The sequence below is a fragment of the Nematostella vectensis genome, chromosome 8 (genome assembly GCF_932526225.1).
Source record: "Nematostella vectensis chromosome 8, jaNemVect1.1, whole genome shotgun sequence".
Classification (NCBI taxonomy): domain Eukaryota; kingdom Metazoa; phylum Cnidaria; class Anthozoa; order Actiniaria; family Edwardsiidae; genus Nematostella; species Nematostella vectensis.
Genome location: NC_064041.1, coordinates 16,470,723 through 16,498,704, shown reverse-complemented (window position 1 = coordinate 16,498,704; position 27,982 = coordinate 16,470,723). Strand labels below are relative to the sequence as shown.

General features: G+C 40.6%; 2 protein-coding genes and 1 long non-coding RNA gene across 3 annotated transcripts; 2 read left to right on the top strand and 1 right to left on the bottom strand.

The window, feature by feature from the left end:
• Window positions 1-111: 111 nt before the first annotated feature.
• LOC116615067 (golgin subfamily A member 1) lies at window positions 112-25,673 on the bottom strand. Its single transcript, XM_032376708.2, has 29 exons — window positions 25,277-25,673; window positions 23,901-23,991; window positions 23,284-23,358; window positions 20,716-20,813; window positions 20,122-20,181; window positions 19,677-19,765; window positions 18,874-18,985; window positions 18,706-18,801; window positions 17,496-17,569; window positions 17,364-17,418; window positions 16,839-16,934; window positions 16,468-16,563; window positions 15,178-15,273; window positions 14,203-14,298; window positions 11,185-11,241; window positions 10,244-10,339; window positions 9,787-9,876; window positions 8,542-8,697; window positions 8,330-8,367; window positions 6,951-7,023; window positions 6,348-6,414; window positions 5,843-5,904; window positions 4,628-4,651; window positions 4,423-4,482; window positions 3,844-3,903; window positions 3,380-3,495; window positions 3,026-3,074; window positions 1,255-1,341; window positions 112-549 (listed from the first exon to the last, which is right to left on the bottom strand). Exons 1-29 carry the CDS (start codon window positions 25,553-25,555, stop codon window positions 532-534), a joined length of 2,466 nt encoding a protein of 821 aa, XP_032232599.2. The 5' UTR covers window positions 25,556-25,673; the 3' UTR covers window positions 112-531.
• On the top strand, window positions 21,827-22,265 carry LOC116615069. Its single transcript, XR_004294831.2, has 2 exons — window positions 21,827-21,962; window positions 22,147-22,265. It is a non-coding gene; the product is annotated as an uncharacterized LOC116615069 (long non-coding RNA).
• A 123-nt stretch (window positions 25,674-25,796) lies between the features above and the next one.
• On the top strand, window positions 25,797-27,727 carry LOC116615068. The gene has a single exon (XM_032376709.2). It carries the CDS (start codon window positions 26,678-26,680, stop codon window positions 27,599-27,601), a length of 924 nt encoding a protein of 307 aa, XP_032232600.1. The 5' UTR covers window positions 25,797-26,677; the 3' UTR covers window positions 27,602-27,727.
• Window positions 27,728-27,982: the final 255 nt, after the last annotated feature.

Sequence of the window (27,982 nt, the reverse complement as noted above, 5' to 3'; positions counted from 1 at the left end):
TTTGAGGGCTCGGTATGTGGCCGTGGCGCGCCTGATCAACGCCCGTGAAATCCTAGCTACAAGCCTTGCACCCTCCCCTCCCCCACCCTGAGGTTTGTCACGCGCTCATCGTTTTGAGGAACAAAGTTTTTTTTAATATATTATTTTTGCTTGCTTTCTTTATAACAATAAATAATATAGAGTTAAAATCTGTATAAACTATTTTTATATGCTTCAAATGTAGTAGGGATTTTAACAGAATTTCATTTGGATATGAAATCCCTTTGGATAGACCTAATAAATATCTTCTGCTAATTTATAAATACTATATTATTACGAATTCATTCTTATATGTACAAAGTATGAAATATCCCAGAAAACGAGAGCAATATGTAGGTACCTATAGAATTTTGTATTTTCTTTTAAACCTTATCAATTAATTTTCTATACAAATAAATTAACTCTCTTTCATAGCATCAAGAGCTTATGTGAAAGAGCTACTGCGGATGGTGTCCATGTTGTAGACTGCTGACCACAAGTACTGAGGGACAACTAGCTTTCCAATGGCAGCTGAAAGGTAGAAGGTTGAGATTTATAAATAAACAAAATAAACATCATGAACGCATTCAGGCTGGATTTGGTAATATGCGGGTTTGATTCGGTACTTTTTCGGGATTGAATCGGTTATTATCAGGATTGATTCAGTACTATTCGAGATTGAATCGGTTATTATCAGGATTGATTCAGTAATATTCGGGATTGATTATGGTTGGGTTCTAAGAAGGCGGGCCAATAGCCGGGAAGGGGGGGGGGGGGGGGTGCAGGGGATGCGTTCGCACCCTTCCCCCCCCCGCCCCCACAATGGCCAAAAGTCCACTTTCGGTTGGTAATAGACGTACTGTTTTTTAGACAAAACTATAAAGCATAAGCGAATTAGATAGTCAACCATTTTTGTAGGCAAATCCAAAAATAAACGTCACGTGGAGATACTGCATAAAATCCGCCCCCCTTTTTTTTCCACAGGCGTGATCAGATATTTATCAGAAAACTCCCCCTTCTCCTCTCCCCCCCCCCCCCCCCGAAAAAAATGGTCCACTTTTTCGGATTTCGCACCCCCGAAAGTAAACTCCTGGGTACAGTCCTGGAAGGGATGGGTTCTAAGAATGGATGGTTCTAAGAAGAAACGCGTTCCAAGAAAGGATGGATTGTTAGAAGGAAGGGTTTTAAGGCGGAAGGGTTCGAGGGATTGGTTGTAAAAAATGAGCCTTCGCCTACCTTCCAATCTACGGCATCGTAGACGCATTTTTGTTCCTTCGGCGAAAAACGTAACAGATGTGCGATGACGTTGATTAGTTGACGAGACTGGTGACAGAAAAAGGACAGAATACACATAAGGCGAGGCAATCTTGTTTTGAAAGTCGTTATTTTTGTAGCTCACTCGGTCAAATTCCTTATTAGGACATTACAGGCCATATTTGAGAGTCGTTTTCAGTTATTTTTTATCGCCCTAGAACTGTGCGGGAGTTCGTGTTTACATCGATTTTGCTGGCCGCCATCTTGAAAATCGGCCCAGACCCTAACGTTTTAGATTATCACAGGTTTTCTCGCGAAGCTAGATCTCGTCCCTTCTAAGATAACGAGTTTATTCTCGACCTGGTCATGTCGTCCTAACCGTGGGTCTTGTCACATCTTATAGTCCGCACACCCGACATGCATGAAAATGCTGCTTGTTTCGAAAATTCAAAGCTCTCATCGTTTTGAAAAATACAACTTGACCAGCATTACTTGATACTTTATAAATAGAAATGAACCGTTCCAATTGTAGGATGAATTGAAATTCACCGCGATTCAAGAAGTTCTGATTCACTACTGAGATGAACGTCGCCTACGTAGTCTGATCGTGGCCTGAGAAACCATACATCACGCAAATCAGATCAGTGGACTTAAAGATCCAGCTACCTGAAGTTATATAACGCCCTCGGATTATCTGGAATACCACGCCCTCTCAATATCTGGTATGCCACGCCCCCTCATGATCTTTAACACCACACCATCTTATTATCTGGAATACCACGCCCTCCAATTATCTGGTAAACCAGGCCCACTTATTAGCTGGAATACCACGCCATCTCATTATCAGAAATACCACACCATCTCACTATCTGTAATACCATGACCTCTCTTCATCTGGAATAACACACCATCTCATTATCGGGAATACCACACCATCTCAATATCTGGAATACCACACCATCTCACTATCTGTAATACCATGACCTCTCTTCATCTGGAATAACACACCATCTCAATATCTGGAATACCACACCATCTCAATATCTGGAATACCACGCCATCTCATTATCTGGAATACCACGTACTTTAATTATCTGGAATCCCACACCATCTCAATATCTGGAATACCACGCCATCTCATTATCTGGAATCCCAAGCCCTATAATCATCTGGAATACCACTCCCCCTAATTATCTGGAATACCACACCATCTCATTATCTGGAATACCACACCATCTCATTATCTGGAATACCACACCATCTCATTATCTGGAATACCACACCATCTCATTATCTGGAATACCACGTACTTTAATTATCTGGAATATCACGCCATCTCAATATCTGGAATACCACGCCATCTCATTATCTGGAATACCACGCCATCTCATTATCTGGAATCCAAAGCCCTATAATTATCTGGAATACCACGCCCTTTAATTATCTGGAATACCACACCATCTCATTATCTGGAATACCACACCATCTCAATATCTGGAATACCACACCATCTCATTATCTGGAATACCACGTACTTTAATTATATGGAATATCACGCCATCTCAATATCTAGAATACCACACCATCTCATTATCTGGAATACCACACCATCTCATTATCTGGAATACCACGCACTTTAATTATCTGGACAACCAGCTCTCTCATTATCTGGAATACAAGCTCTCTCGTTACCTGGAATACTTTCTCTCTCATTATCTAGAGTATCACGCTCATTCATTATCCTCCATCTCACCTGTTTGTTATCACTGCACATGTACTTCAGAATGACATGTTTTAGGTATCTACGTAAGAGTAAAGGAGTAAAATAACATTATTTACAGGTCATGCACACGTAAATTTTGAGAGGAATGTGGGTATGAAGCTATTGTCGGCAATGTGTGCGTAGCTAATTTGCGATAATCACCCTTCTGGAGAAATTTGGTACTACTTGTGTTTGATTCGGTACTCTTTGGGAGAAATTCGGTACTACTCGTTCTTGATTCGGTACTATTCCGGGGTGATTCGGTAATACTCGGGAGTAATTCGTAGATAAAGGCCAGTTAATAAGACGTACGATATGATAGAGTTTTAAACATAACAAGGATACTTGAAGTTCATATCGAGGTATTCCAGCCTGTCTTTATCTGCGACGATACTATTAGTGTCACTTCCGGGTGAGTCAGGCGTGCTTCCTGTCAACTCTTCGCCTGGAACAGGAAGTTTCTAAAAGGGAACAAATATCTTGATCATAATGTGGGCTTTTACTGACTTTCTCTTGCTTGAGAATTGTCCCCTTTCGAATTCGAAATGGTCTACAAAAAAGGCTGTGAACAGCACGTGGGACGCCTGTGTTATTCTAAAAAGAGTCTTGGCCGGTTTATCAAGATGGCGGCCTACGAATTTGTATACACAAATTCCTGAAAGTTAACGTGAAAAGTGGATTTCCAAATATGGTATGTAATGTCATAATAAAGAATTGACCGAGCGATCTAGAAAATCGACAGCATTGAAAACACGATTTATTGATATGGTGGCCCTCAGACGAGCCCTGTATTGTAAGATATGACTCACCAGTTCTCGCTGAAAGGCTTTCTTTAACTCCGTAACTTTAGATTGTAGAAGTCGAATTTTCTACAAGATAAAGAACATTAAAGGGGGTATTTTTTGCACGAAAAAAAATCAAATTCTATGCATAAATAAACACAATACATTCTAGTTATAATAAAAACTCGCGAAAACCCAAAAGCGCAACGAATGAATACCGATAAGGGGGCGAGTGAGTGCCGAACACGCCCCGATCTCGCCCTCTCGCCGGCATTTGTTCGCTGCGCTTTTGGGTTTTCGGCGGTGCAAGAATGTATTGTGTTTATTCATGCATAGACGAAAGGACAAGAAGCAGTATGCACAGCTCTGCTTATTTTTGAAGCTTGGGGTCACTTTGGTAACCATAGTAACCAAGGTTTGTTTATAACCTAAGCCTGGGAGCCACTCTGGTAACCATAGTAACCAAGGTTTGTTTATAACCTAAGCCTGGGAGCCACTCTGGTAACCATAGTAACCAAGGTTTGTTTATAACCTAAGCCTGGGAGCCACTCTGGTAACCATAGTAACCAAGGTTTGTCGATACGTTAAAAGTGCCCAAAGCGGTACCTTTTCTTTTTCGGTGAGTTCCCTATCGTGCCGTAAACGCTCTTCTCTCAGCTCTCGGAGCTAAAATTGTTGAAATAATTATAACATATTTTATCATTTTCATGGGAATAATCTGCTTATTCTTCAATACTATAATGTATTCAACATAATAATGTAAAAAATTCTGGTAAGAAATAACCAGCGAAAATCAGCTACCGTTACTTACCTCGTTTTCGTCCAATTGGAGCATCTAAAAACAATAGGTTTAGAAAAAACAAAAGGATTAGAAAAAAACAATAGGATTAGAAAAAAACAATAGGATTAGAAAAAAACAGGAAAAGAAAAAAGCAATAGGATTAGAAAAAAACAGGAAAAGAAAAAACAATAGGATTAGAAAAAATAGGAAAAGAAAAAAGAATGGGATTAGAAAAAAACAATAGGATTAAAAACACTAGGATTAGAAAAAGCAATAGGATTAGAAAAAAAACAATAGGAAAAGAAAAAACAATAGGATTAGAAAAAAGGCAATAGAATTACAAATATAACAATAGGATTAGAAAAAATAATAGGATTAGGAAAAAAACCATAGGATTAGAAAAACAATAGGGTAAGACAAAAAAACAATAGGATAAAAAAAACGATAGGATTAGGAAAAATAATAGGATCAGAAAAAACAATACGGTTAGAAAAAAGCTGGGGTCACCCGCTAAAATGCCCAAGGCCATGATTGATATTTGGGAGAAGCGCGTCCTGGGACGCTAGTAAGCAGATATATACCGCGAACATTTGCGTCTTTATCCCGCGCGGTGGTGGTGGGGGGGGGGGGGGGGGGGGGAGGGAGATGAGCGATAAAATCCCCAAACACACAATATATAGCATTGGGGGGGGGGGGGGGGGGGGGGGGGAGGGAGATGAGCGATAAAATCCCCAAACACACAATATATAGCATTGGGGGGGGGGGAGGGAGATGAGCGATAGAATCCCCAAACACACAATATATAGCATTGGGGGGGGGGGGGGGGGGGGAGGGAGATGAGCGATAAAATCCCCAAACACACAATATATAGCATTGGGGGGGGGGGGGGAAGGAAATCCCCAAACACACAATATATAGCATTGGGGGGGGGGGGAGGGAGATGAGCGATAAAATCCCCAAACACACAATCTATAGCATTCTATTATCGCAATGAAAGCAAGCAGAAATCTGTTAGCCTTTCTTATTGATTTATTTAATGTTGGAAGAGATATTATGTGATGCCGAAATTACCATCTAAACACAAAGTACCAGACTTCATCTCCCAAAGTAATAAAAAAAGAAAATCAAAATAACGTCTCCAAATCAATCGATGGAAAAGGATGCTTTATCACACTTGGTAATTTACAAGGATGGCGACTGGTAGCGGTAGCAAGATACTTTTTTTATGGGTGAAAAACAACTTGCCTCTCTTTCGTGTTCCATCTCTTGAATTTGCTGCCTAAGGGCTGAGATCACCTTGTGGCTATCTGTCACGCAAAACATCGTTACATGTATGTCACGCAAAACATCGTTACTATCTGTCACACAAAACATCGTTACATGTATGTCACGCAAAACATCGTTACATATATTCAAAATCACCAAACATCGTTACATATATGTAAAATCACCAAACATCGTTACATATATGCAAAACATCGTAACATACACTGTTTTTTTGTTCTTCATTTTAAGACTGAATATGTTCTTAACGATGTTCTTAAATTTTAGTATATATAAGAATATAAAACCCAATGAATTATTAGGAAGAGAATTACACTAATGATCAATAGCAATAACAAGGTTGTTTACTATGAGCACAATTTGATTCTGCATTTTAGGACTAAAAAAAACTGAGCACGATTGCAGTAGTGTTTTGACAGATCACTTTCTAAACATACACAATAATGGATTACAATGAACATCTCACCTCGTGCATCGGATGCATAAATCCTGTCATTCTTGATAAACCGGTTATTTTCTTCGTATTGTTTTAGCTACAACACAATTCATACAAATTATTTTGTATCATGCACCAGCCCTGATGGTGCCCATCATGCACCAGCCCTGATGGTACCCATCATGCACCAGCCCTGATGGTACCCATCATGCACCAGCCCTGATCATACCCATCATGCACCAGCCCTGATGGTACCCATCATGCACCAGCCCTGTTAATACCCATCATGCACCAGCCCTGATCATACCCATCATGCACCAGCCCTGATCATACCAATCATGCACCAGCCCTGATCATACCCATCATGCACCAGCCCTGATTATACCCATCATGCACCAGCCCTGATCATACCCATAATGCACCAGCCCTGATCATACCCATCATGCACCAGCCCTGATGGTATCCATCATGCACCTGACCGTAAAAAATATGAAACGCACGATGCATAATTTAACCTAGGGCGTGAACCCAGCTTTGAAGTATGTGTCAATCAACACAATTTCCGCAATATGATTGGTTATCTCTATCACATCTTTGTCTTGGTTGCCATAGTAAACCCAAACCCGTTCGTACCTTAGTGGTGGATCGGTTCAGTAGTTCCTCTCGGTCACTTGCTTCTCTCCTCAGTTGCATGATGGTCTTTTCCCTGAGATGAGACAAACAAGGACCATCAACACAAGGACCATCAACACAAGGACCATCTATACAAGGACCGTCAACACAAGGACCATCAACACAAGGACTATCAACACAAGGACCATCAACACAAGGACTTTCAACACAAGAACCATCAACACAAGGACTATCAACACAAGGAGCATCAACACAAGGTCCATCAACACAAGGACTATCGACACATGGACCGTCAACACAAGGACTTTCAACACAAGGACCTTCAACGCAAGGACCATCTATACAAGGACCATCAACACAAGGACCATCAACACAAGTTAGCGAGGGTGACCCCAAGCCCATGATGGTCTCCCTGTGTTAACACAAGTTAGCAAGGTTAACCACCTAGCCCATGATGGTCTTCCTGTGTTAACACAAGTTAGCAAGGTTAACCCCTAGCCCATGATGGTCTTCCTGTGTTAACACAAGATTGCAAGGTTAACCCCAAGGGCATGATGGTCTCCCTGTGTTAACACAAGTTAGCAAGGTTAACCCCGAGCGCATGATGGTCCCCCTGTGTTAACACAAGATAGGGAGTTAGACCCATAGCCCATGTTGGTCTACTGTGTTAACACAAGTTAGCAAGGTTAGCCCCTAGCAAATGATGCTCTTCCTCTGTTAACACAAGATAGGGAGTTAAACCCCTAGCCCATGATGGTTTCCCTGTGTTAACACAAGTTGGCGAGTAAAACCCCTAGCCCATGATGGTCTCCCTGTGTTAACACAAGTTAGCGAGTAAAACCCCTAGCCTATGATGGTCTCCCTGTGTTAACACAAGTTAGCAAGGTTAACCCTGAGCCCACGATGCTCTCCCTGTGTTAACACAAGATAGCGAGTAAAACCCCTAGCCCATGATGGTCTTCCTGTGTTAACACAAGATAGCGAGTTAAACCCCTAGCCTATGATGGTCTCCCTCACAAGATAGCGAGTAAAACCCCTAGCCTATGATGGTCTCCCTGTGTTAACACAAGATAGCGAGTAAAACCCCTAGCCTATGATGGTCTCCCTGTGTTAACACAAGATAGCAAGTAAAACCCCTAGCCCATGATGGTCTCCCTGTGTTAACACAAGATAGCGAGTAAAACCCCTAGCCTATGATGGTCTCCCTGTGTTAGTACAAGATAGCGAGTAAAACCCCTAGCCTATGATGGTCTCCCTGTGTTAACACAAGATAGCGAGTAAAACCCCTAGCCTTTGATGGTCTCCCTGTGTTAACACAAGATAGCGAGTAAAACCCCTAGCCTATGATGGTCTCCCTGTGTTAACACAAGAGAGGTTACCTTTCTAGTAACGCTTCTTCGGCCTTTTTGCATCGAGCCTAAAGAGATAAAAATAACGTTAGGCTTGACAACTATTTTTTCTGTCATTTCTACTCAAATAACTCGAAGTAGGCCCAACCGCATTTTTTTTCGTCACTACAAATTCTCTAAACTTTAATGAAGGGAATGACCATGTCATCGTAGGGAGAACATCTATCCCGATCATCACTCACCCGAGTGGTGTCAAGGTCTCCACGCAAGGCATCGTAAGCATCGGAATGGTCGACTGGACTCGAGTAATAAGAGGATGGACCGGAATCGCTCTTGGAGCTATTATAGCACGTTAGCAGACTTTCTTTCTCTTTCAGATTATCTTGCAAGTGGGCAATCTAGAATTTCGACAGGAATTTGAATATGTGATAAAGTTAGGTATTTATAGGAAAAGAGGGCGACTTTCAGCGAGTTGTTCTGAAATTACAGGGTCTTATTCAGACGTAAGAGGTTCTTTTTTGTGTTTGCAATAGCATCCAAAATTAATAAGCAGATGGAAATGGATGTTTTTTTTTCACAATTGGTACTTTGCTAGGGTGACAAAATGGCGGCCGACAGAATAACCTGGCTTTTGGGTTCGTATGTTCTTTTTATCGCGTGACAGACTAACCTGGCTTTTAAGTTTGTATGTCTCTTCATCGCATGGCAGACTAACCTGGCTTTGAGTTCGTATGTTTTTCCATCGCGCGACACACTAACCTGGCTTTTGGGTTCGTATGTTCTCTTCATCGCGTGACAGACTAACCTGGCTTTTGGGTTCGTATGTTCTCTTCATCCCGTGACAGACTAACCTGGCTTTTAAGTTTGTATGTCTCTTCATCGCATGGCAGACTAACCTGGCTTTGAGTTCGTATGTTTTTTCCATCGCGCGACACACTTACCTGGCTTTTGGGTTCGTATGTTCTCTTCATCGCGTGACAGACTAACCTGGCTTTTGGGTTCGTATGTTCTCTTCATCGCGTGACAGACTAACCTGGCTTTTGAGTTTGTATGTCTCTTCATCGCATGACAGACTAACCTGGTTTTTGGGTTTGTATGTTCTCTTCATCGCGCGACACACTAACCTGGCTTTTAAGTTTGTATGTCTCTTCATCGCATGGCAGACTAACCTGGCTTTGAGTTCGTATGTTTTTCCATCGCGCGACACACTAACCTGGCTTTTGGGTTCGTATGTTCTCTTCATCGCGTGACAGACTAACCTGGCTTTTGGGTTCGTATGTTCTCTTCATCGCGTGACAGACTAACCTGGCTTTTGAGTTTGTATGTCTCTTCATCGCATGACAGACTAACCTGGTTTTTGGGTTTGTATGTTCTCTTCATCGCGCGACACACTAACCTGGCTTTTGAGTTCGTATGTCTCTTCATCGCGTGACAGACTAACCTGGCTTTTGAGTTCGTATGTTCTTTCCATCGCGCGACACACTAACCTGGCTTTTGAGTTCGTATGTTCTCTTCATCGCGTCTTCAAGACACAGTGAGACCTGTCTTAGCTCCTCAGTCTGAGAGTCCAGCTCATTCTGTGAATTACAAGGGGTTGATGATAGTTATCAAGATAACTAAGATAGCTCAACGAGATGATCAAGATGATATAAATGATGATGGTGATGATAATGATGACGGTGATGAAGATGACTGATCAAGATGACGGTGATTGAGATTATTAAAGCGATAATGATGACGGAAATGAGTATATTGGTGATGACACTGATAATCATAATAACAATGTCTTTGATGACAATAATTATGATGCTGCTTTCGATGACTTAGCGATTTGGTTGTTGGGCGCGCAACGATCTTCAAGTATCTACAGACGTTTGGGTGGAAAACCAACTAGCGGTGCAGCAAGCAACGCAATCTCAACATTGAACTAAATTTGAATCTCACCTGAAGTTGGTCCTTCTCTTCTTCCAAGTCCGCGATATGCTGCTTGTACTGATCCGCCTTTACCGAGTACTCGTTCTCAATCTCCTTCAGCTGCGCCTGCGCGAAAACAACAACGGATTTGGGATTAATTTGGTGCTATTCGGGATTGATTCGGTACTATTCGGGAATGATCCGGTGCTATTCGGGATGGATTTGGTACTATTTGGGATTGATTCGGTACTATTCGGGATTGATTCGGTACTATTCGGGAATGATCCGGTGCTATTCGGGATGGATTTGGTACTATTTGGGATTAATTTGGCACTATTCGGGATTGATTCGGTACTATTCGGGAATGATCCGGTGCTATTCGGGATGGATTTGGTACTATTCGGGAGTGATTCGGTACTATTGGTGATTGATTTGGAGTTATTCGGAATTGATTCGGTACTATTCGGGAATGATTCGGTGCTATTCAGGATAGATTTGGCAGTGAGTCGGTAGTCTTGAAACAGTTCTATATTATAACTTTTATTTGGTTAGAGCACAGGTAGCCCAGGCAATGGTTTTGAAGCTAATTCGTTGCTTGGAATCGGTTGTTCTTCTCAGAAGTAAAACGAGTGTATTGAAGAAGCGATTGTTTTTTAAATGTTGCCAATAAAATTGCCTTAAAACTTGAACATGTCTTGTTGTTGTCAAATGTTTGTCTAATAACGCTTTGGGGATGGTTTTCTTCGCGAAATATACAGCTTCTCTACAAGGCATGTTCTAGGTTTTAAGGCAATTTTATTGGCAACATTTCACATAGAATCGCTACTTCAATCAACTCGTTTTACCTCGAAGGAGAACAGCCGATTCCAAGCTACGAACAAGCTTCAAAACCATTGCCTGGGCTACCTGTGGTTAGGGTTGGGCGACGATTAATATCAAGAATTAGCCTGGGATATATGAATTATTATTACCATTTTAAGTTCCATCTCCGCTTTCTCTTGGTGTCTCGTTTCTTCTAAACGGTTTATCTGAGACAGAAATATATGTAAAAAAAATTGTCAACAACGCCTCGCAATTCGTGCTGTGTTGCCGAATTTGTTTTGTGGTGCAAAGGGACGATGTTGGTGAGGTGTGATGTAAAGGGGCAATGTTGGTGTGGTGTGGTGTATAGGGGCGATGTTGGTGTGATGTAAAGGGGCGATGTTGGTGTGGTGTATAGGGGCGATGTTGGTGTGATGTATAGGGGCGATGTTGGTGTGGTGTGACGTATAGAGGCGATGTTGGTGTGGTGTGATGTAGAGGGGCAATGTTGGTGTGGTGTGATGTATAGGGGCGATGTTGGTGTGGTGTGATGTATAGGGGCGATGTTGGTGTGGTGTGACGTATAGGGGCGATGTTAGTGTGATGTGATGTATAGGGGCGATGTTGGTGTGGTGTGATGTAAAGGGGCGATGTTGGTGTGGTGTGATGTAATGCTCGTTTATTTCAACCGTTTGCAGTTCTTTTACAACTGAATTACCGGTAGGGTCAGCTAACTACAAAATACATTACACCATACATAATTCATAATAACATTAAATCCCCAGCATATTGCGCTGAGACGAATTTGGAAAAACGGTCCGTGCGACCCGGAACCACACTATGTGAGCGCTTAGATCTTAGGGAGTATGGCGAGTTGGAGGATATAAGTCTGCTTGACACTAGGGGGTATAAGACGCTCCCCTGTTTGATATTGCTTATGAATTTTCTGCACACATTGTGACGCCGCGCCTCTAAAGAAGACAAGCATGCGCGTTCGAGGGCGTCCTCGTAGCTAAGGCCACTACCGAAAATTATTCCTAGAGATCTTTTTTGAATTCTTTCTAAGGCAGCACATAGGTATTGCGGAAGGTTGGAAAAGACAACGCAGGCATACTCTAAGATGGACCTTATAAGAGGTAAAGGGGCAATGTTAGTGTGATGTGATGTATAGGGGCGATGTTGGTGTGGTGTGACGTATAGGGGCGATGTTAGTGTGATGTGATGTATAGGGGCGATGTTGGTGTGGTGTGATGTATAGGGGCAATGTTGGTGTGGTGTGATGTATAGGGGCGATGTTGGTGTGATGTGATGTATAGGGGCGATGTTAGTGTGATGTGATGTATAGGGGCGATGTTGGTGTGGTGTGATGTATAGGGGCAATGTAAGTGTGATGTGATGTATAGGGGCGATGTTGGTGTGATGTGATGTATAGGGGCGATGTTAGTGTGGTGTGATGTATAGGGGCGATGTTGGTGTGGTGTGATGTATAGGGGCGATGTTGGTGTGGTGTGATGTATAGGGGCTATGTTCGTGTGGTGTGATGTATAGGGGCGATGTTGGTGTGATGTGATGTATAGGGGCGATGTTGGTGTGGTGTGATGTATAGGGGCGATGTTGGTGTGTTGTGATGTATAGGGGCGATGTTAATGTGTTGTGATGTATAGGGGCGATGTTGGTGTGGTGTGATGTATAGGGGCGATGTTGGTGTGGTGTGATGTATAGGGGCGATGTTGGTGTGGTGTGATGTATAGGGGCGATGTTGGTGTGGTGTGATGTATAGGGGCGATGTTGGTGTGGTGTGGTGTATAGGGGCGATGTTGGTGTGGTGTGATGTATAGGGGCGATGTTGGTGTGGTGTGATGTATAGGGGCGATGTTAGTGTGATGTGATGTAAAGGGGCGATGTTAGTGTGGTGTGATGTATAGGGGCGATGTTGGTGTGGTGTGATGTATAGGGGCGATGTTGGTGTGGTGTGATGTATAGGGGCGTTGTTGGTGTGGTGTGACGTATAGGGGCGATGTTAGTGTGGTGTGATGTATAGGGGCGATGTTGGTGTGGTGTGATGTATAGGGGCGATGTTGGTGTGGTGTGATGTATAGGGGCGATGTTGGTGTGGTGTGATGTATAGGGGCAATGTTGGTGTGGTGTGATGTATAGAGGCGATGTTGGTGTGGTGTGATGTATAGGGGCGATGTTAGTGTGGTGTGATGTATAGGGGCGATGTTAGTGTGGTGTGATGTATAGGGGCGGTGTTAGTGTGGTGTGATTTATAGGGGCGATGTTGGTGTGGTGTGACGTATAGGGGCGATGTTGGTGCGGTGTGATGTAAAGGGACTATGTTGGTGTGGTGTGATGCATAGGGGCGATGTTGGTGTGGTGTGATGTATAGGGGCGATGTTGGTGTGGTGTGATGTATAGGGGCGATGTTGGTGTGGTGTGATGTATAGGGGCAATGTAAGTGTGGTGTGATGTATAGGGGCAATGTAAGTGTGGTGTGATGTATAGGGGCGATGTTGGTGTGGTGTGATGTATAGGGGCGATGTTGGTGTGGTGTAATGTAAAGGGGCGATGTTGGTTTGGTGTGATGTATAGGGGCGATGTTGGTGTGGTGTGATGTATAGGGGCGATGTTGGTGTGGTGTGATGTATAGGGGCGATGTTGGTGTGGTGTGACGTATAGGGGCGATGTTAGTGTGATGTGATGTATAGGGGCGATGTTGGTGTGGTGTGATGTAAAGGGGCGATGTTAGTGTGGTGTGATGTATAGGGGCGATGTTGGTGTGGTGTGATGTATAGGGGCGATGTTGGTGTGGTGTGATGTATAGGGGCGATGTTGGTGTGGTGTGATGTATAGGGGCGATGTTGGTGTGGTGTGACGTATAGGGGCGATGTTGGTGTGATGTGATGTATAGGGGCGATGTTGGTGTGGTGTGATGTAAAGGGGCGATGTTAGTGTGGTGTGATGTATAGGGGCGATGTTGGTGTGGTGTGATGTATAGGGGCGAAGTTGGTGTGGTGTGATGTATAGGGGCGATGTAAGTGTGATGTGATGTATAGGGGCGATGTTGATGTGATGTGATGTATAGGGGCTATGTATGCGATGTGCACAGAATAGGTGTGACGTCATGGTGTGTATGAGTGTGTTGTGATGTACAAAGGTGTGCTGTCGTGGGATCAATTTGTAGTCACCTCAGATTCCATATCAGATATCTGTTCATCCGCGACTTTACTGCTGCTGTTTAGATTTTGTCTCGCTCGCTCGAGCTCCAGCTCTAGCTGATCGTTCTATTAAAATAGCAATTGTAAGTTATTGTGAGGAAAGGCAATAGATAACAAAAAAGTCAAGAGTTTGATCATATAGCATCCAAGTGCCTTTTATTGTTATTACATTAAATCAAATCATGACAGTTTTACTAAGATAATTTTAAATTCTTTAGTGAAACTCTTTATTATGACCCTTAAAAAGCATACCCATTTATATTGTAAAGATACCAGTTCAAATTGCAAGCATACCCGTTTATAATACATGAATACTCATTTATATTTCAAACATACTCGCTTATATTGCATGCATACCCGTTTATATAGCAAGCATACCCGTTTATATTGCATGCATACCCGTTTAAAATGCAAGCATACCCGTTTATATAGCATGCATACCCGAGCATATTGCAAGCATACCCGTTTATATTGCATGCATACCCGTTTATATAGCAAGCATACCCGTTTATATAGCAAGCATACCCGTTTAAAATGCATGCATACCCGTTTATATTGCAAGCCTACCCGTTTATATTGCATGTATACCCGTTTAAAATGCAAGCATACCCGTTTATATAGCATGCATACCCGAGCATATTGCAAGCAAACCCGTTTATATTGCAAGCATACTCGTTTATATAGCAAGCATACCCGTTTATATTGCAAGTATACTCGTTTATATAGCAAGCATACCCGTTTATATAGCAAGCATACCCGTTTATAATGCATGCATACCCTTTTATATTGCAAGCATACTCGTTTATATGGCAAGCATACTCGTTTATATTGCAAGCATGCCCGTTTATATTGCTAGCATACCCGAATATATTGCAAGCATACCCGTTTATATTGCAAGCATACTCGTTTATATTGCAAGCATACCCGTTTATATTGCAAGCATACCCGTTTTATAAGCGCCTGTATCCTTCCACTCTCGTCATTCTTTGTACTTGATATAAGCTGGTTTGTACTCGATAATCGCTCCTCTAAATTTTTAATCTGGCAAAAAAAATAAAGGCTTGAGGGACAGCCTCGCCCCAGGACAGCCGAGCCCTGATTGGGCTTCCTGTGGTCGGTGATAGTTGTGACGTCACAGGGTGAGCTGCCTCACTGTTCCCCAAAGACAGGACCCCCGGGACAAGACCCCTGGGACAAGACCCCTGGGACAAGACCCCTGGGACAAGAAACAATAGGACAAGAAACAATAGGACAAGAAACAATAGGACAAGAAACAATAGGACAAGAAACACAGGGGTATGGATCCAGGGGCAAATGGGCGAGGACATTATTCATGCAAGGTAAACGTGAAAAATAAAAGGATAGAAGGATGGATGGGTGATGTTTGGATAAAAAGTGGTCATGGTATGATCATGTAACCTTCAAACGTATGATTATCCTGTTCCAGTCAACAGCATATCATCAAAGACTGGTTGTAAAATATACTGGTTGTCTAACTGTTCAAGAGCCCTGTCTTAGTTGTACCTGTAATCCACCTCGAAGCTTCAGGGGGGTGGGGTGAAACAAGCGCATTCTACAAACCATTTATTCGACTTAGAAGAAGATCTCTGGGGGGGGGAGGTGGGTTGAAACAAGCGCATTCTACAAACCATTTATTCGACTTAGAAGAAGATTTCTGGGGGTGGGTGGGTTGAAACAAGCGCATTCTACAAACCATTTATTCGACTTAAAAGAAGATCTCTGGGGGGGTGGGTGGGTTGAAACAAGCGCATTCTACAAACCATTTATTCGACTTAGAAGAAGATTTCTGGGGGTGGGTGGGTTGAAACAAGCGCATTCTACAAACCATTTATTCGACTTAGAAGAAGATCTCTGGGGGGGTGGGGGGTGGGTGGAAACCAGCGCATTCTACAAACCATTTATTCGAGTTAGAAGAAGATCTCTGGGGGGGGGGGGGGGGGTTGAAACAAGAGCATTCTACAAACCATTTATTCGACTTACAAGAAGATCTCAGGGGGGGTGGAAACAAGCGCATGTTTAGAGCAATTTATTCGACTTTCAAGAAGATCTCAGGGGGGGGGGCGAAACAAGCACATCCTATGAACCATTTATTCGACTTAAAAGAAGATCTCAGCGGGGTTGAAACAAACACATCACATACTCCATTTATTCAACTTACAAGAAGTTCTCAGCGGGGGTGGAAACAAGCGCATCAAGTTTTTAGCATGTTTTTACCTTTTCCTGTAATGACGTTAATTCTTCGTCGTGCCGTCGTCGACATTCCATCAATGTAGATTCCTTTCTTTCCAGTCTTTCATTCAATGTACTGACCTAAAAAGATACAAATTAATTTCCATTATCCTGCTTGCTTAACAGAATTGCGTTACTCAGTAGAGGTAACATCAACCAATAAACGTGAAGAGAAGCACCAACAGGAAAGGTACGCCTATATTAGGAAGCTTTGCAAAAGGCTGAGTGTCTTTCTAACTACCTATCAAGCAAACACCCAGGTGTTTTTGTCCGATAAATTTAGAAAACTCGCCACAGAGTTCAGTGTGTAAATTCTGTATAAAATTAGGAATTTAGCCCTGTCAAGTTTTACTCACCAGGGAGTTCAAAGTGTTAATTCTGTCATTGGTACTCGCCCGGGCTTCATTTAGCTGATCACGTGCCTCAGATAAGCGCTTTTCAAGTGTCTGCCGCTGTTAAAAGAAACAATGATACAAAGTAACATACCAGGTACAATTGCTAAATAGATAATGTAGGGATGTTTGACTCGATAAAGCTGTTTAAAAAATAGCAGAGCAACTGCTACAGAGGCCTTTATTAGTTGATTAGAGTCTTACTACGCGAGCTCTCATTGGTTGATTACACTACAACGCCTGCTCTCATTGGCCTATTAGCGGGCGGTACATTTTTTCTCATAGAATGGTTAATAATATCTTGTTGTCCTCCCTTATTTGGGCTGTACGGAATGTTACAGCATGAGCCTCAATTTTTCCATTGTTTTATGGGCTACGAAAGTTGCTTACTCCGCGCGTTCACATGGTCAATAATAGCTATATTGCAGATCGGTAATATGGGATTTGAGTGATCATGCTGCAAAACTTTGCAGTCATATTTTCACCTACCTCTCTCTCCAAAGAGTCATATTTATCATTTCCTGATAGCTTGCAGTCTTGTAATCTGTAACAAGACACAGCAGTGTGTTATAAATCACGCCTGCAAGAGTATAACACAGAGGATCTAGAACATTCTAGTACCTTCTTTCCAGATCGCTGTTTCGCTCATGGACACTCTCTAACATGGTCTGTTTATCTTGCAACTCAGCAGTCGTCTAAAAGAAATGAAGTAACAACTTTGAATAAGTGCACACAAATGGTATTTATTTAAGGGAAAAGGATTACAACTTCGAATTCTTGAATGAATTCTGGTAACAATATTGAATTCTTGTACACAAATGATAATGTGGTCACGGGATACCAGTGTTCTGACTATGTGAGCCCGAGCATAAATTTAGTGCTTTGGTGGCGGGTATAAATACAGGGCATTCATTTTAAAGAGTCACTTTTGCTCGCCCTTTTTCGTAGCAAAGTACCAAGTGTAAGAAGGCACCGGTTCCTTGCTGATTTTACTTTCGATTGAATTCGTTATGTAAAGGTGGTTGTTTTGAGATTGTCTCTGACAATTTCTTTTCCAGTATTGGTTGAAAACAATAATAGGTGAGGCCGACAAGGGCTCTTGAATATTGCAAGTAAGTTATTGTATGCATTATTACATGCAAAATGCAATTCTTCATAATTTGGAGTTTCGGAATTTCATATCTGCTGGTGTACGTGTTGGCTTAAAGAATGAAGATCCCCCATTCCTTTGTTGTCGTTTACAATTGAAAATAAAACAGTGAAGTCTATTTGCAGGCAAGCTTCAACAATTGCCAAATGCCTATTAGAGATATTTGAGTGAGAGATCCTCGGTTACTTCCTTGCATCATTATGTAGCTGATTGAAATGGATTCTTTGAGTGACTTGGTGATGTGCAGGAGCCTAAGGTGCCATGATTGGCTTTCTTGGTGAACAGGAACTAAAGTTGGCAATACAAGTATGGATGGTACCAACTGTGAGGCCTTGAAAAGTCAAATTTCATGATCGTTTTGTCGATATATGTCATTCTATCTTTAAAGCTATATTTTTGCAATTTGCTTTACCGTTTATCATTAGTGTGCAATATAATTAGCATTTTTCACTAAGAAATCACATGACTTTTTATCGGCAAACTCACACCAAAATAAACACAGAAATAACCAGAGAGTAACAAAAAAACCTTTAATGAAAATAAGCATTTCCAGGAAAAGAAACTTTCTGGTCAATCTGTGGTCCCTGAATGAGTTGCAGTTTTTATTTTATTTCCAACACGTTTGCCACCAAAAGTCACATGATTTCTTAATGCATGTTGTCTATTGTCCAGTCATATCACCTTGTTTTTCAATAGTGTATAGGACTGTCGCACAGTATTCAGTTCCGATTCTGTTTGGGCTAAATCCTTCTCTACTCTGCTCAGTTGCAGCGATTTCTAGATCAGAAATAAATTCCAAATCAGTTACCCCTTAAAATATAGACAAAATCAGACAATAATGATAAGCACCTGTGTGAGTTCACTGACAGTTTTGTTCAGTTCGTCCCTTAAGGAATTATTTTCTTTTTCTATGCTTGTTATTTTGCTTTGTAGTGTTTTCTCTCGTGTTTCATAGTTTTCCCTGGATAAGACAAGAAAATAAGACATGTCAGACAAGAGCATGTACGGTACTACACAAGTAGATGCAGCGGTGTAGCCAGGATTTTTAACTGGAGGGGGCCCAAACGGCCCTTTCGAGGCATTTTCTCCTGTATTTAGACAATGTCTCATACATTTACTGTATTTTTGGCTGTTGGAAGGGGGGCCTGGGCCCTCTGTGCCACCCCCTGGCTACGCCCCTGACCTCGATAGTCTCGCAATCTCAGCGTTTTTTATGCAAATCTTGAAGCCCTTTTTTAAATCAAAATTTTGGGGCCTCAGAGCCTCGTTTTTTTTCTACCATGGTCTCAAAGTCTCGGATTTTAAATGCAATCTCAGAGTCTCTAATTTTGTTGAAGCAATCTGATTTATGTTGTCACCATACTACAGGTTTCCCTTTTTTTGAGTACAAGTCTTGAGCCTTTCAGATCTAAACAAAAACTTTAGCTACCTCGAGCAAGTTATCTGAAGACAACCTCAAAAAAAAAAGCTCGGGCTCTGTTGTTTAGATACCGGAAAAGCTGCGGGGCTAGGATTCTAAGATTGGAAAAAAGTATCTGGCAAGTGTCAGATTTACCCATTACTACCCATAGCTACTGTAATACTAACATGCTTATTACCATGATCAGTAGGTACTTTACAAAAGTTTTTCTAGAAAATGAAACCTCATTTACCTCTCTTGTGTAAGGTCATTCAATCTCTCTTGTAATTCGTCCAGCACATATTTTTGTTTTGTGTATTCTTTATCAAGATACTCTAGTTCCTAAAACAGAAAATATCAAAAAAATCCAAGCATGAAATATAACTGTGTGTAACTTACACTACAGTGATGCTCACATTTTATTATAGCCATTGAGTCCTATAAAATAACAGTCACGTTTCAAAGAAATGACTTGCTTTTTGTAAGCCTACAGTGGCCTTGGATTTGATTGGCACGTTTGAGCCACATTCTTCCATTCAATATTTTGAATGTGATTTTAGATGGCCACAGTGTTCAGAAGGGTAATAAAGCTAGGGTGTAATGGCGAGTTGGCAAATTCTACACAAACACATTTCATCCCCCAGACTATCTGAACTCTAGACTCTAAACTATCTGGACTAATCTAAATCATCTTTTACCTTGCTTTTTTCTAAAATTTCAGTCGCTTTTCTTGTTGAGTCCGTCTGGTACTCAATGACCTGGGAAAAAATGAACCAATTGATAGAGTGTCAGTCAAAATGAAAAAATTGATAGAGTGTCAGTCTGATGATGTCAAGTGGTATACAAAGTTTATGCGAATGAAGCATTTTTCGGTAGCTACAGACAGCCTCTGCCATAAGGCCAGCAACACAATGTAAAACTTGGATAAAGCTCACACAAAAAGTATTCAAAATGTAATTATCATCCCTGTAAAAGCCATAGAAATGGACAGGAAATGGACAACAAATACATTTAAATTTTCTTATGTATACCCCCCATCCTCTTTTCTGCACAAACCCCCCCATCCCCTTTTCTGTGCAACCCCCCATCCCCTTTTCTGCACAACCCCCCCCCCCCCATCCCCTTTTCTGTGCAACCCCCCCCCCCCCCCCCCCCGATCCCCTAATCCGCACACAGAAGATCAACAACACACTCCTCAATAAACAAACACCCAAGGTGCAACTGGGGTAAATCAAGGATTTCGCAATGGGGGAGAGGCAATATTCTGATTTTCTGATCGGACTATTTTATACCTGTGATCTTTCCCGTAAAGCTTTTGCATGATCTGCCTTCATCTTCTCAATTCTCTGCTCGTACTCATCATCAATATCCTGAAGCTTTCTGCTGTGGTCTGGGTGATTTAAAGGGATACATATCAAAGTCAGCTGGAATACATATTAAAGTAAGATGGAATTTTGTCATTCTTATAGGAAAATTGTCATTCTAGAAAATTAAATACAGTTTTATTTGAACTAAAAAAATAAAAATAATAACTTCCACCCCCTACTTATCAATCTCCACCGCCTACTCTGAAACTTAATGAAATCCTTGGTGTTAACTTAAGTATGTGAGTATTACATAGCTGTCAACCCAACTTGGACAGAAATTTTGTAAAATCGGGTGAAAAACAGTAAATATGTGAAAAAAACCCAAGAGAGCCAATGCAGGTGAATACAGGTGTAAACATTGTCTCGAAAATTAGGCTTGTGATGTGGTCCAAAAACTTGTGACACCTGGAAATGCAGGTGAGTTGACAGCTATGGTATTAAAAAAAACTCATGTCTTTGCCATACAACACTACTGGGAGGAACCATGTGAAAAAACATGTGAAATTGATGTGAAACACAGAACATGTGAAGTATACCATGTGAAATACACCATGTGAAGAAGTAGATCATGTGAAATTCATGTGAAATATTTCAGGTAGAAAATATAATGTGAAAATGATGATGTGAAAATCTTGATGATGTGAAATTGATGTGATTTATTTTCTTGCAAAACTAAAATTTATTTCACATGGATGTGAAATATTTTCATGGCGAGAAATATCTCAAGATTCACCAAAAAGTAGTAATAACACATTCTTTAGAAAAACTTTTAGTAGTTAGCCGTTTTATTTCTAGATTACTTCTATTCTCTACTCAGGGTTGAAACTTTTTTTTTTATCAAAACTCAAACAAATTCCACATACAAACATCTGACATGGAACTAAGGATTATTGAACAAAATATATAAATTGCTTCTGATAAAAAAATATTCTTGAGGTTCGAAAAAGCAAGTCCGCTTCACCGAAAGAAGCTGGCGGGTCATCATCAGTGCAACCAAAATATTCCGGGCTTCCCTTGCTTTAGTGTCCGAAAGGGGCCTGGGCCCAAGGCGCTAAGCCATTCGAGCGAGCTATAACGGTCGAGATTATAGAAGCCTTTATATCAGCCGGTTGTGTGTCTTCTCTGTGCTCAATTTAAGGATTTAATTCACAAAAGACGAATTGAAGCCAAAGGTAAGAGGTATTATGAGCTTTATAATTGATACAATCAAGCATACATACAATATTTGTGACTAAACTTTATCATTCATCGAGCAATCGATTACTCTACTATTAAGTTACGTAACTTAATATAAAAGTGTTTTGTGTTCTTTTTGCTATCTTCTAATAACGTGATTCTCTTGATTAAATTTTGCAGGGCATAAGTATATAGAGAAAGCAAAAATGTGCTCTAGTTGCAAAGCAAGAAAAATAGGTGATTGCAGGTACAAAAAATGTATTATAAAGAATCGAAAATAAAATGTGCCTGAACATTAAGCTACATAATTCCATGAATCACTGACTTAGAATATACAGCACCCATGTTTTACTAGTTGCTTAAAGTCGTTGATGAAGCATATAGTACATATATTTGCCTGATTGAGCTAAGAACTTAATACTGCGGTAAAGCAGAGCAGTCTTTACTCACAATCAGTTGAATGTCTTAAACCTAAAGTTTTGTCTTCTTCAATTTTGATTTATTTTGGGCAGCTCTCTTGATTTTGTCTTATTGATGTATTTAATGTATTATAAATGGCTCATTGATTTCCCTATGCCATTTTCTTTTGTGAATAGCTTTTTCTTAAAAGTGTTGGTAATATTGCCTGGATATAAAGCATGTTTATCCTGAATAGCTAATGCAAAAGAAAGTTTAAAAGCACCAACATTTAAAGTAAAGCCGCTGGCTGCAGAAGCAATTTCAAGCTTTGACTATCTAGCACAAACTATACATATATATCATGGCCAGGAGAATCAAGGATCTAAAACTATCTGGAAGTAATGGAAACGATTCACCAAAAGAAAAAGCTCACCAATACAAAGGTTTGGTGTTGACAATTGCCATTCAAGGTTGTACTAATATTAATCTCATAGTGATAAAAAAAACTTATTCTGTTGTTTTATATATATATTTCACATGACAACTGAGTTTAGATGACCAATTATTTCACATCAATTTCACCGTTTCTTAGTTGAAAGCAAAAGAGGGTATTTCACATACATTTCACATGGTAACTAACGTTCGGATGACCAGTTATTTCACATCAATTTCACATGTTTTGATGATGTGAAAAGGAGGGCAATGTTTCACAGTAGCTTTACATGGTTTTCACATCATCATTTCACATGGTCACTTCACATCAATTTCACACGTATTTTACATAGTCCCTTCCAGTAGTGCAAGAAGAACTCATAAGTCTTTGCCATACAAGAAGGACTCACAAGTGTTTGCCATACAAGAAGGACTCACAAGTCTTTGCCATACAAGAAGGACTCACAAGTGTTTGCCATACTGTACCTGTCTTCGCTTGTTCTAGAGTTTCCTTCAGTTTCTCATTAGCTCGGGAATGTTCCTTCAGGAGCCCTGCCATATCTGAAAATAACAAATAACAACCATTTGACATTATTGGATTCTTTTATCTACTGTCTTTTTGTCTGTCTGTCTTTCCGTCTGTCTATGTGGTATATCTAGAAAGACTGCAGGCAAGCTGAAAAAAAAAACTAGATGATATGCGTAGGCGTGGTGTTAATAAGGTATGTTAAACGACCTCTTTGAGCGTTGACGCTGACGTTCCGAGCGTTAGCCCTTCGTCAGAGCAAAAGGGCAATAGCAAGGGCAAAAATTTTAACGCGTTTTAACAATAGCAAGGGCAAAAATAAATATCAAAGTTTGGGGTGGTATTTACATGAAGATATCAATAAATCAAAAAGCAAAAAGAAAGGGGGAGGGAAGTAACAGAAAATGACAATAAAAAGAGAGGAGGGAAGTAAATAACAAATAACGACAATAAAAGAGAGGAGGGAAGTAACAGAAAATGACAATACAAGAGAGGAGGGAAGTAACAGAAAATGACAATAAAAGAGAGGAGGGAAGTAACAGAAAAATAAAAAGGGCTGGATAGGGTCAAGCTGTACCTGAGATCTTGACTTCAAGTTTGGAGACTTGTTCTGTCTTTCTCGCTAACATGGCAAGTATCTCCTCGCGCGATGCCCTCCCGGCGTCATTCTAGAATTCAGACAAATGTGGTAACCATACACATGATAAATGTTCTGTTATTATGCAGTTTGTTATTATAAAGTAATTTACAAATATAGGTGGAGCACCATATGTGTGCATAATCAAAATTGCAGTATTTTGCACAATGTAGGAAATTATTAATAAGATTGGTAGATTGCTTGAGATAACAATTGAGACCCTAACTGTTACTATTAATAATAATATAGTCCAAGAAACTCAACAACTACAGCTTTTTTTATAGAAGCTTTTCATAAGGAAAGAAGAAAGTTTATAGTAAGGAAACCATAGATTTCACCAAATTCTATGAACACGCTAAGGGTCAGATAAAAAAAGTATTTTTATTAGAAGGATTCATCTACAAAATGCAAGATGGTTTTCATATAGCAATTTAGAATACTATTGTTATTTCTTATTTGTGTATTTGAGGCTTTAGTTTCAGCCATAAAATGCTCCAAAAATAACAGCATCTTACCAGCCTCAACTGAAAATAAGATGTTCTTATAAAAATTAGTCTATGTAGTAAAATGAACACAGTAATCATATAATCAACCAATTGCAATATACATTTCTTGCAAACCGAATGTTTTTATGTCTCAAGATAGCCTTTTGAAAATGATCAAAGCAAAAACTGACATCTGTAATTTATAAAATTGAATGAATTTTAGTGTGATTTGAAAACAATAAATGACACTAATTTGCAATAAATCAGATACAGCATAAATTACTATTAAGCGATAGAGCAGTTCATATTATATTTTTCGGGGAGGAATTTTGCTTAGAATTCTTCCCTGTGTTAGTCATGAGGTTAAAAGTTAAAGCAAGTCTCTCATAATTTATTAATCTCAAGAAAAACCTTCCAAATTTGCATCAGTTTGGTGGATAGAATAATGAAAATCCTCTATGAAACTGGATAAGAAGTCTTTCACGGTCAAAATTATGAGTTGACTATGGTCATAATAAAGAGAATTAGAATTTCTCTTGATTTGTAGTTATAGAAACAAACATTGTGTAATGACTGCAGTCTTCCAAATGGGCAATAAGACAATGGAACCCTTTGCTAAGGAATTTGCACGAAATGACCGAGTGTAATCCGTTGCCAAAGGTAAGATCTCAGGGAAATCCATATTTGTAGCCTTTAAAACAAATGTCTTTTATCTTAAATAGCCACAAAAAGTAGCCAACCATGCATGGAATTAAAAAGTAATGACGAGTGGTCGCCGGCGAAGGCAATCGCTCGTGAGAGATTGTGAATCGAAGCGTACTGATAACTAACCGTGCTATTTGGAGGCTCAACTGGAGTAATAGGCGTAGCAGTAGAAGATCTACTCGTGAATGAACCTCTCCTGGATAAATAGCTCGAAGCGCCTGACTGCGAACTCAATAAAGACTCCCTCGACTCGTACAAACTAGCGTTACTCAGGCGCCTTCGCTCCCATTTATTTTCCGTCCAACCATTAACTCGAGGGGGCGGTTTGCTTTTTCGTGCTGTCCTGGGGCTGACAGGGGTTGCTTCCCCCTCTTGTTCAATCTTTTGCTTGAGTTTTGTGAACATTTTGGGGGTTTTCTTCGGCCGGATGTGGGACTTTTAGGGCTTTTCCCCGACTCGTCTTACTCGTTGTTTTCGAGACTTCATTTTTAGTTCACTTCCTCTTAAAACCACTTCCGCTGACCTCACGACATGCTGTCTTTGGTTTGTGATTTGCCACTGTTAGCTTGCGGGCTCATTATCCTTTGGTACAGGTAGACCATGACCGGAAAAAAATTGTCTACGATAGTTGAAGAGCGGAGAAATATTTATTCTGATGAAGAAAAACTAAACTGAATAGAGAACATTCGCCTGGATCGAGGCAAGATATCGAAGTCATAAATCCGAATGATACCTAGAAAAAGGTTTTATATTCGACACACGACCTTCGCACTTTGGCAGCAAAAACACAGAATATTAAGTAGAAAAATTATTCGCTTTCTACGTACATACCCCATCGAGCTGACCGTGTTGCGTCCACGCGTAAAATACATTTTACACGATTAGCTATACCTCGGATGAGTGAAGTAGCACCATTGGTAAGCCACGAAATAAGAGGCAATAACTATGAACAATTACACCCCCCTCCCCCCGGTTTTCTGCTGATCAAAAAGGTTTAATGAAAACTGGGGAATTGAAATAATCAACATTCCAATCTTTGTCGGGTCCGAAAAAGAACTTAAAACAAATTATTTTTTTAATCATTTTTGTATGTATCAGCGAATAATATGCTGAAGAGCAGACAGATTCACTTAAGTTTTTTTAACAACATACAAAAAAAGCAGAATAATGCAAACAAGTTCTGTCTCTGTTTATCCAAAGTCTAAACGTCTGCTAGAGTTTTGTAAAGGTGTTTTAATTGGCCTGAATTATATGGCCATTTTGACGTTTCTAAATTAGTCTAAATCCTTAAACTCAATGCAATTAAATCGCCCACAAATCCCTCCTTTCTTTTAACAAATTTATCGTATGGTGTTTGTTGTGATCAACTGTGGTGTTGTTCGTATTGTTTAAGTAGAAACTCCACCTCGATATTGTAATGCTAAGTAACCCAGACCAATCGGTCATCACTCAAAGATAGCTACACGTTGGGGGTCCCAGCAAAAATAATATTTTGCGAACTACAAGAAGGCCGTTCAAAAACAACAAATGGCCGAGAAAAGTCCGCGAAGGCCGGCGATTCCGGACTTTTCAGCAGAGAAACTGGATTATAAAGAAAGCTTAGCGCGGACGGACAACAAACGAGCAAATAATAGACTGAGGTTGCGAAAGGGATACATCCGAGGGCAAGAGAATACGAATTTAAGTTCAATGAATTACGAGATGCGGATGTTAAAGCACGAGTTAAGAGGCATCAAGCAGAACTCGGGTTATTTTGTAGTGGACGGGGACGGAAAAGGAGCAAGGCGAAGTGAGAGGAGGGAAACAAGGAAACGACATGTAGTCGCAAAATCACGGAGTCAAGAGGGCAATAGTAAACACACGGCCCAGGAAAATGGGTTACTGAACCTACCCGATATAACACTCAGAAATACAAACCTGGCAGTCATTAACAATACTGAGCCACTCTCTGTGGTACCTGACGACAAACAGACTAAAGATGCCAAGGAATTAAAAAACAAATGTCTTATTCAAAATAATGCGAGCATTGTGAAGACAGCGGAAAGTAAGCAGCGCGCGGCGTCTCCCGTAGGTATCTCCATATCTCCTGCTCAAAGCCTTGACCGAGAGAATATTTTCGAGGAAAGTTCACTAAGACCAGAGTCTAGGGAAATCTCTAAATCGGAGTCCTGTTTAGTTACGGATTTAGAGGCTGCGAGGGATCGTATACAGAATCGCCTGGCGGGAAAACACATGTCTAAAGATGATGGTGATATAACCCCATACATGCATGTCCCGCCTGATGGCCTACCGAGGACTGTGTATTTACTACCGCCTATGGAAGACTTGTTAGAAGAGGCGAAGAAAGCGCGGTACGTCAGGAAACTTAGGAGACGGTGCAAGGAGTTGGGAGAGGATGACCCGGAGCGCGAACTCGATATTCATGAAATTTTTAGCAAAGATAAGAGTTGAGTTTGTTAAAACGGTCTTTCTGGAAAAGCACAATTGATATTTTTTTTACTATCAGGAGTAAATTTCAGCTTTAAGTTAATTAGTTTATCGGTTTTACAAAACGAAAATAATAAATTCATGGATGCAGTTTTTCGTTTGTTTGTATTGGTACACTATTACAAATATTCAGGTCTATTGTTCGTCACAGTTAGAAACGTTCATTCTCTAAGAAAAAGCTGTGGCATTGTTGAATTTCATTTATTTTTATCACATCTTTTGGAGTCTATAACCTTGGATCGGCTTATCATGCACATCATAAAACATCTACAGGTTTAATCTCCCCTTTGATTGATAGCCGACATAAATCTGCTTTTATAAGACCCAAAAAAATCAGATTAAAAC